The 10249-nt window shown below is 49.0% G+C and overlaps 1 protein-coding gene across 1 annotated transcript; it reads right to left on the bottom strand.

Moving 5' to 3' along the window:
* Positions 1–490: 490 nt before the first annotated feature.
* On the bottom strand, positions 491–8136 carry LOC143835155 (kelch-like protein 23). The gene is made up of 3 exons (XM_077332354.1): positions 7209–8136; positions 5307–5718; positions 491–2019 (listed from the first exon to the last, which is right to left on the bottom strand). Exons 1-3 carry the CDS (start codon positions 8125–8127, stop codon positions 1707–1709), a joined length of 1644 nt encoding a protein of 547 aa, XP_077188469.1. The 5' UTR covers positions 8128–8136; the 3' UTR covers positions 491–1706.
* Between the last annotated feature and the right edge of the window lie 2113 nt (positions 8137–10249).

Genomic DNA, 10249 nt, shown 5'->3' with positions numbered 1-10249 from the left:
GTTGGAGGGGATCCACATTAAAAGCTTGTTTATTGTTCTGACATTAGTACTGAATCCGAATTCCTGCTAGACTTGAGGAAGGCTTATAAAATGTTTAAATGCTTAAGTAGTACTGGAGCTAGAGGGAGGAATCTTCCGCTAAGATGGCTACATGGAAGTGAAAGCAGCTTTGAGACTCTCTGCTTAGTTTCAAAAGGCACCCCCCTTTCTGAAACAGACCAATGAGCAAAGACTGTGGCATAATGTCGGTGGTGTAGGTGTGGCCTCCCAGGGGGAGTAAAAAAGGGAGGGAAGAAAATCTGATTGCATTCTTCTACTTGTGAATTTCCTTCGCCTTTGAAGCCAAGAAAGAGGAAACACAGGGCAATAGAACTTTTAGAAAAAAGAGAGCTAAATCTGAAGGGAGCTAAATCCATACAGAAGGAAAACGAAAGCCCAACCCACCTGTGATGTGAAAATTGGCATTCAGAAGGAAAAAAATACACCCCAGGAATGCACAGGAAAAGTGGAGAGAAACACTGGTGCATAAAAGATCTTAGTATCTACTTCCTAGAATCATAGAGCTGGAAGGGATCTTCAGGGTCATCTAGACAAACCCCTGCAGAATGCGGGAAACTCACAACTACTTGCCCACCCACAATGACCTCAATTCCATGCCCAGATGATGCCCCCCTCCCCCAAACCAGAGTCTGGCTGGTCTGGCCTGGAGGAAATTTGCCTCCCAGCTCCAAGGTGGCAATTGGCATTTCTCTGGGCACAGGAAAGGGCCACAAAAGCCAAGCACTGGCACAACCTTTCCTGCCCACCCACTCATAATCTGCCTAAGTTCACAAAATCAGCATTTCTGTCAGATGACTATCTAGCCTCCAAAGAAGGAGAACCCACCAGCTCCTAAGGAAGCCTGTTCCACTGAGGAGCTGCTCAGAGAGACAAGTTGGTAGTTACCCGGATGCTCATTTTCCCCCTTCTTGAAAATAGGGACAATATTTGCCCTCCCTCCAACCTTCTGGCACTTCACAAGGGAAATCATGTTCAACATGGTAAAATCATATCACATGAAGCGGGCTGGGAATTGCAGCCTTGGATCACTGCAGGGCTAGCCCATAAACACCCAAGTCCTTTAAATGAGACTAAGTCCTCTGCGCCAGATGAATCTCATCCAAGGTTACTAAAAGAACTCGCGGATGTAATTTCTGAACCTCTGTCCAGTAATTTTTACCATTATTGGCAAACAGGTGAAGTGCCTGAAGACTAGAGGAGGGCAATTTTGCTCTCTTTTCTTCAGGGGCAAGGAGCTGTCTGCAACTCCAGACCCCTTAGGTGGTGGAACAAAGCTGCGACACTGTTCATAATACTAGCGTGCAATATTTCTGATAAAGACGCTAGGAAGTAGTGCTCCGTTGCATGTTCTGCAGTCATTTATGAATCTTCTTCCATTTGAGCCAGTTTTGCAAAAAGGATCTAAAGGAGTACAGGAGCAGCCAAGGGACCCCAAATCCATCTGGGCCTAGATAAGTGCTTTATTTACATGTATTTTGTTTGGAAACTTGTAAATAAAGTGGTGATGTGGGCGGGAAAGGTATCAAGCGTTGGCGCATGACCACTATGGCTGTTCTGTTATTGACAGATTTGAGACACTTTCCCATTTCCTCACCTTTTGAGCGCTGTTGTGCAGGAGGTGAATCCATTTTAGCATGTGCGGGCATTTATGCCCACGTGTCAAATCTCCGTATGGAAGCTGTTCCATGGATGGGGAGAGGGCAAGGGAGCTGACTGTCCACCTCCTGACACGTGTCCAGGTACGGGTCCAAGAGAACCATATTTGGTATGTCGGAGTTTCCTTGCCTTTGTCCCAGGAGGTAAATCCGTCCGTTCACTGTACTGCATCCTTTAAAGAACTTCTGGGTCAAGCACTCTTCATCCACTGGGGTCCACTCGCCGGTGCCCATGTCAAAGCGAAAGGCGCCCCCACCGATGGTGTAGACAGCCCCGTTCAAGGCTGTGACACACAGGTCATACCTGGCAGCAGGAAGAGGAGAACGTCACTCAAAACTGGAGAAGCAAATACTTCAGACTCTTTGCTTTGCAGGTGCTCTGCTAAAAGGACAAGATCCTGCCAGAGAGGGCCGTACGTCCACCTAGCCCAACATCCTGTTTCCAAAGTAGCCGAACAGGAACAGCACAGGAGCACATGAAAGCAACATGTAGCAGAAAAGAACTGACGATCCGTGCGTGGCCCATGTCAGAGAACAGGTGCACTGTTGGCAGAAGTACCACGGTTTGGTCGCCTTAGCAAGTAAGAATTAAAATGCAGCCAGTTGAGCTTGGTTCCATTTCAGAGCTGGAAATTCTAGAGTAAAGGGTGGCCAAACTGGGGCTCTCTGGATGTCCATGGACTGCAATTCCCATCAGCCTTTGCCAGCATGACACTGGCAGGACTCATGGTAATAGTAGTCCATAGATACCTGGAGAGCCACAGTTTGGCCATCCCTGGGAAAACAACTCTGATGAAATGAGGGAGTACCAGAACCTTGTCCAGCATTCTTTGGTGGATATATTTGTGCAGCATTGCTTGTTGGAAACATTTTTCTCTGAATAATTTCTCCTGGGTCATTTTCATTATATACCTAGGTATCCCAATTTAAACAGGAAATAAACGAGACTTCCTTGCTCATTTCTGCTTCATTGTATAAACAGATATAGGCCATGCATGGATCGCTGGTTTTTTCCTTTCTAAAAAGTAACCTGCCAGCTACTGCAGGAGCCCCCCAAGAAGGGCAAGATTACCATTTCCCTCCGGTCTTTAGTCCTGGGACATGGGGGACTCCATTGGGCGATCTAGCTGTTGCTAGCACTCTTTTAGAGATTTATGCCTTCTCATTTAAATGCCACCCAAAAATGAAATGCCATGCATCTGTTGAGGGGTGCAAAGTTGGAAGTGTGATTGTAAATCCACCTTCCTGCATAGTCCTTGGTTCAGGAATTTGGTATCCTTAAAGCAGGGAAGGGTTCCCACCAACCAGTGGGACAGAAGCCAGAAAAAGCTTTCAATAGCACGATGGGAATTTGGTTTGAATCAGGGGTCGTCTCTGTATTCTGCCCAAGGGGTTGTGCGAAGAAACAGTGCTTCATGTCTGTCCTCAGTCTCCTTCCCATCACTTGCATGGGATGCTTCCCACCCACCACCAGTTCAAGTATTTTGGAAGAGGAAGAGAAGTCTCTCTGTCCACTTGGATCAACAGTGAGCGACATTTGGCTGCTTCTGCAAGGAGACCCAATCAGGCACCCTCCCCCATGGTAATAGCAGCAAGTAGGATGGGAGCTAGTTAGGACATGCACCCCGTCCAAGGGCTGTTGGCTGCTGCTGCTCTTCCTGTCATCTGCACAAAAGGATAGATGTGATGGAGAGCACATTGTTGTCCCCCCCCCCCAAAAACACACACCTGCAGCCTGGCAGCCCCTTTCCCTTTCCTTGCAAAGCTGCACCACAACCTAACTGGGGCGAGAAAGGCCTTCTAAAGCAGGGGTAGTCAACCTGTGGTCCTCCAGATGTTCATGGACTACAATTCCCACGAGCCCCTGCCAGGTTGACTACCCCTGTTCTAAAGGACCAAAGGGGTGGATGCATAACTTAGCTCTGGCATCTTGAGGAAATGCCTGTGGGTGGAAATGCCACATGGATGTTCTGCGGGCAGCTTCCTTGCAGCTCCTCCTCAGAAACCGTTTGAAAGAGGTTTTCCTTTGATCCTGTTTAAAGGGGAAAGCCCAGGGGACAGGTCTTGCTCAGAATGGGCGTGGCATCAAGCAGATCCTCCCTTTTAAACTCTGGAGAGGGGATTCCTGCATTCCACATGGAAGCCTTCCCACCCCCAAAACAGAAATAATAATGGTGTAGCAGTGTGTGTGTGTGTGTGGGGTCTGTTTTGCAGATTAGAAATGTCAGTAGGGCACCAATTTTTGTTAAATGCTGGTTCTGCCAATGAGGAAGTCTCTCTGGATTCTCGGTCTGTGACCTACACTTAAAAAGAGCGACTTAAACTCTTGCTTTGGCCACAAGATGGCCTTAGGCAAGCCTCTACCTTTCTCTCTGCAAACTTGGTATAATATTTCCTACCTTGAAAGATTGTTCTCTGCCACAGTGCTTCCTAACCTTACCTTTGACCAAGCGTGGTTTTCAGAATTAAAATCACCCATCAAGCCCCCAGCATGTTTTGAATCTGATCTTGATATTCATAGAGACAAATTCCTTGCCTAGTTCAGATTTTCTTTCTGATTCTTTACAGAATAACCTGTCAGTCATCAGAGACTGGCTCCTGTGTCTCACGTAGGATGGCCCTTCTTGCTCTGGCTGCCAGGAAGCTCAAGTACTTTTACTGAGAGCCTCCGATCTGAAATGTTGATCTTGAGTATCTTACAGTGACACATTCCGTTTTATTCCACTGGTTCTCTATATTATGCTGAGAAATATTCTGTTTTACTTTTACTGATAAATTCTCATTTTCCAAAGGCCTTTGGCTATATACAATAAATATCGTACTGATTCATATAGGGTTTCCAGGTCCCACCTGGCCACTGGTGGGGGATGGGGGGCAGGGTTGCCAGATCCAGGCTGGGAAATTCCTCCTGAAGGTCTGGGGATGGAGCTTGGGAAGGACAGGGACCCAGTGGGGCACAATGCCACAGAGCCCACCCTCCAAAGCAGCCATTTCCTCCAGGGCCGCTGTTCTCTGTAACCTGGAGAGAAGCTGTAATTCCAAGGGATCCCCAGGTGCCACCTGGGCCCATTCTGCACACGTTGGATAATGCACTTTCAGTGTACTTTAGAAGCAGATGATCCTGTTCCATACAGGAAAAGCCAGCTGCAAAGGCACATTGAAAGTGCATTATCCAACATGTGCATAATGGGCCCTGGAGGCTGATCCCTACATTCATAAGAAACAACGGCTTGCAAATTGGAATTGTGCCAAATGCTCTGCTCTTCTGTGGTGCAACAGTATGGAATACGCATGGCCATGTTGCAGGATCGAATCCATACCATGCCTCTGAACGGTCTCCTGCTCAGGTCAAGCTTTTTGGGGCAATGTATTCTGTCCAGCCTAGCCTGATTTGGGAAGCAAAGGAGGATTGGCCCTAGATCATATTTGGATGGGAGACCTCCGAGGAACACCAGGCAGCGGCAAACCACCTCTGAACAGCTCTTGCCTTGAAAACCCTGCCAAGTTACCGTAAGCTGCCTAGGACTGGGTGGTACTTCCATCGCCACCCTTTTTGGCCTTGCAGCAGAGATCCAGCCCCGAACGACTCACCTAGGAAGCGGGGAGAAAGAGATGACCTCCCAAACGTCCGTCTCCACGTCCAGCCTCTGCACGGCACTGCACACGTCTCCGTTCTCATCCAGCCCGCAGATCACATAGATGCGGGTGCCCACGCTGACGGCCCCCGCACGTTCCACGGGGCGCACCAGCTGGCTCATGCTCTCCCAGCTGGAGTCACTTGGGGCCAAGCGCTCGACGTCCGGAATGATGCCTTCTTCGGTGCTGCCCCCCATGACATAAAGGTGGAAGCCCACCCCCACAGCACAGTGGCTGTTTCGGGCCTTCTTCATGGCTGGCCCCTCCAGCCAGCTGTTGTCCCAGCTGTTATAGATCAGGACCCAGTCCACTGTGTACCACACAAACTCCTCTCGGAAGTAACCCCCCGTCACAAAGAGGAAATTCCCTGGGGGAAGAAGACATGAAATATACAATCTGTCAGTAAATTTGGCCCCAACATGAGGGAAGAAGAAGAAGAGTTGGTTTTTATACCCCCGCTTTTCACTGCTCAAAGGAGTCTCAGAGAGGCTTACAATCGCCTTCCCTTCTCCGCACATCCGACACCCTGAGAGGTAGGTGAGGCTGAGAAAGCTCAGAGAGACTATGCCCTGTGAGAACAGTGCTATCACGACTGTGACGAGCCCAGGGTCACCCGGCTGGCTGCATGCGGAGGCGTGGGGAATCAAACCTGGTTTGCCAGATTAGAAACACTGGCTCTTGACCACTAAACTCAGCTGAACCTCTCCCCCCCCCCATCCTCTTTAAAAAATAAGAGAGTTGGGAAATTGTAGGTATAATAATTTAATAATTTAAAATAATTTAACATCTGTTCTGGGCAATCTGGCTGAAAAGGTTATGCCCAATCATCCAGGACTGCAAAAGGAAGCCATGTTTTATATGGCGCAAATATTTTGTTGGCAAATGTGGCTATGTTCTGTCTGTTGATTTTATTCCTGGGAAAATTCTAATACGTAGCTTTTGGAAACCTCATGCTGTTGCCTACCAGGTACTGCAAGAGCTTGTCTTTTTCTCTTTTGAGGCTGGCCAGGATGAATTGAAAACAGGGGGTCATAAAGAGGGAACCTCTTTATTTCAAGAGCATATTGCAGAGAGAGACTTATACCCCTCTGCCTGACCTGGGAAGGTGGATTGGGGGCAAGGGAAATAATCTGTCTTCTCCCTCTTGTGGCCTGGGGCTTTGACTAGACCCAACAATATGATGGAACATGCATTGTTTGCTCCCAAATACGCACAACAGGGCCTCCCATGATGAGTGGCCAAGTTGCAGAGCATGGCAGACATGCCTCTTGCTCTAAGATCCCCTGTTGGGCAGGCTTGTCCCCTCCAGCTTCCCCAATAGGGTTGTGCTAACTCCAGGTTGAGACATTTGGGGCATAATGTAGTCTGGAGATTGGCACTGTTCCAGGAAGCATCCAGGTAGGGTGGGTTAGGAAATACCTGGAGACTTCGGGGGTGGAACCGGGAGTGGGCAGGATTTGGGGCAGGGACAGACTTCAGTGGAGGATAATGCTATGGAGTCCTCCAAAGTTGCCATTTTCTCCAGGGGAACTGGTCTCTTTAGACGGGAGATGAGCTATAATTCCAGGGGATCCCCCGGTCCCACCTAGGGATGACAAATCTTGGTTGGGAAATACCTAGAGATTTTGTGGATAGAGCCAGGAGTGGGAAGGATTTGGATGGGAGAGGATCATGCTAGAGAGTCCTCCCTCCAGATCAGCCATTTTCTCTAGGGGGACTGATCTCTTGCCTGGAGATGAGCTATAATTCCAGGGGACCCCCAGGTCCCACCTGGGGACTGGCATCCCTACAGGCTCCAGACTGCACAGGGAGGCTTGGCCACTCTAACCCTAATCAACCTCTCCGACGGGCAGTTACCTACTGCAGCCAGGGCATACTGAGTGAGGTTCTTCCGCTGGAGGGGAGCACAGGCCTGCCACGTGCCGCTCTTGGGGTGAAACTGGAAAAGCTCCTGCTGTTCTTTCTCGTGCTTCCCGGCCAGGACGTAGAGGGTCTCGTAGCTTCGGCTGGCGCAGGGCAACCGGGCCACGTCCTTCCAACTGGGAGGCGGGCAGCTGTCGAGCTTCTTCACCAGCTTGGCGATCAAGTCCTGCCCCGCCCGTTTGCTGCGCTTCACCAGGAGGTCCAAGAAGGAGAGGCTCAGGAACGGGACCCTGACCAGGCCTGCAAGCTCCAGGAAGTCCGGCTCCCGGCCCGCGGGGTCCGCCGCCACCCAATGCATCACCGTGTCAAGGACCACGTCCTCCCGGGCCGTAAAGAGGTCATCGCTCTGCAGCAGCTCCGCCAGCAAGGCCTTGGGGAGGTCTTCAAATTCCTCTTGAGCCGCCACCTCCGTCCAGTGACTGAGCACGACGGCGAGGGACGCCGCGTAGAGGTCGGCACAGGCAAACTGCCTGGCGTAGGCCATCACGCTGAGGCAGTTGGAGACGTGCAGCTCCCTTTCCAGAAACTTCTCACAGCGTCTCTTCACGCTCTCAAACTGGAGGAAGTCGGCCGTCTCGACAAGGCTGGCCACGTTTTGGCGAGTGATGGAGATCGTGCCCGTCCGGGTGAAGGCGAGGAGGGCCCGGAACGGCTCCGTCTCAACCCCCCTGATCAGGATGTGCTTCTCTCTGCGCTCCCGGGTGCCCCCGTAGAACATGGCCTCAAAGTACCGGCTGTGGTGGGCCAAGTCCCACCTGTTGACAGGGAACAGCTCGGCACCGACCTCCAAGACGGTGTCGTCTTCTGGCTTGGTCTGGTCAGCCGGCTCCTCGGGCTCCTCTACGCCGTCCATGTTTGCCGTCCCCCCCCCCCACACACACACACGAGCCCTCCCTCCTCAAGTTTCTTGGCTCCAGACTGTGGCGGCCAGCCGGGGACAGAAATAGAAATGATTCATTAACCCTAAAATTAGACCCTCCTTGTCTCTGTGGTTGCTCTGATTAGAAGAAGAGTTGGGTTTTATACCCTGCTTTTCACTACTCAAAGGAGTCTCAAGGGGGTTACACTTTCCCTTCGCATTCCTACAATAAAAACCCTGTGAGGTTGTTAGGACTGGCTGAGCTCTGAGAAAACTGCGCTGTGAGAACAGCTCTGAGAGAACTGTGACTAGTCCGAAGTCATTCAAACTTGAGCTATCCAGGGCCAGTTTGTTGGCTGCATGTGGAGAAGTGGGGAATCAAACCTGGATCTCCAGATTAGAAGCCATTAGAAGCCACCGCTGCTCTTAACCACTGCACCACGCTTAGCCATATAACTTACCCATACCTACTGTCAGTTTGCTTGATTGGTAAGGAAGAATTTGGGGGAGGGGCCTGGGGAAGAATGCTGTACAAACCTGGTCGCTTCAAGCAAATGTTTGCTTGCTCATTAGAAAATCCACCAGACACTTTTCAAGCTTCAAATCAATGTAAAAAACCTCTGATGGCAGGAGATGCAAAGAGCCTCTTGTGCCAGAATCCTTTTTCTTCCTGCCTGACCTGACTCCCATAGTACTTTGCTCCTGGCAAGATCTTTCTCTGGATGTTTATATAACAAAACAGGTTTTTAGGACCAGATTCAACAGAAGTGTTGCATGGGTCTTTTGTCAACAAGAGAAAGCTGTTCTGGTATAATTACTCTCTTCCAGCTTTAAGGTATTGCACTGATGTAATCAAATAGTCAATCTTACAGGATCATAGAGTTGGGAGGGGCCATACAGGCCATCTAGTCCAATCCCCAGCTCAATGCAGGGTCAGCCTAAAGCATCTAGGATAAGTACTTGTCCAGCCACTGCTTGAAGACAGCCAGTGATGGGGAGCTCACTGCCTCCCTAGAGCAGCCAATGACCCACTGAACTACTCTCATTGGCAAAGTTTTGTCTCGTTCTGTATGAACACAATGCACAGCATGCCACATTTCTGCCTACTGTTGGCTCAGACTTGCTCAACTCCCTCCTTCCTGTACGATTTAGAGAACATGCATGAAGCCGAAATGCCTTCCTCCATAAGGAACACATCAGAAACACCAGCCAAGCTGTTCATCACTAACCTCAAAGAACGTTCTTATTCCTCTTTTGGCATATTTGTACACTGACACGTTTTGCTTCTACTTTGCTTTAGATCTGGAGTGCAGCTGCACCCTTGAAACTCTTGGGAGACCACATTGGAAGAATGTCAAAGGCAAACCTTTGACAGTTTTGATGTTCATATTTAACTGGAGACAACTCAGGATTTCTGCTGTGGGAGCTTTAAGATTCAGCAGAGTTAAATCATGTCCCAGTTCTATGTGAGGACTTCCCAATTAAATGCCGTACAAAGGAAGACCACATTGTACATTCAAAACAGTGATTTATTTGTTACCGCTTGCCTAACAAGTTGCATGCTGTTCTCAACATTTGCACAACTCTGAGGAAATTGCAGACTTTCTGCGTGCATGGTGTAACATACAGAATCTAGGACTTTTCTCATACAGAATTCTTTTAGGGTGTCCCTGCTGAAAATGCATTTGATGAAATCCTACTTGTCTTGGATTCTCTAATTGTTTGTTTTTAGTCTTTAAACTACTGCAACCCTTCTATTTTTCCCTTAAACGTCAAAAACTGGGAGATTAGAACTCTTCTAGGAATAGATTGCCATCGGATTAATTGTAATGTTTGGGGTGTTTTTAGGGTGTTTTATTGAATTATATTATTGTTGTGAACCGCTGCAAGACTTTTTGAAGAGTGGTGGTATAGAAATTTAAAAATAAATGAACCCATGCAAAACCACACACACACATCAAGATCTGAGGCAAAGAAAAGTCTTTCTCTTTGCTCTCCTTTGAACCTTCTCTATTTTGTCCATGCAATTTTTGAAGTGAGGCCTCCAGAACTGCACATAGTAGTCCAAGTGGGCTCTGACCAATGCGGTGTACAATGGAACTATGACATCTTTGCA

This window comes from Paroedura picta, chromosome 4 (genome assembly GCF_049243985.1).
Source record: "Paroedura picta isolate Pp20150507F chromosome 4, Ppicta_v3.0, whole genome shotgun sequence".
Lineage (NCBI taxonomy): Eukaryota > Metazoa > Chordata > Lepidosauria > Squamata > Gekkonidae > Paroedura > Paroedura picta.
Note: the sequence above shows the minus strand (reverse complement) of the source record. Positions and strands in the feature narration are given on the sequence as shown.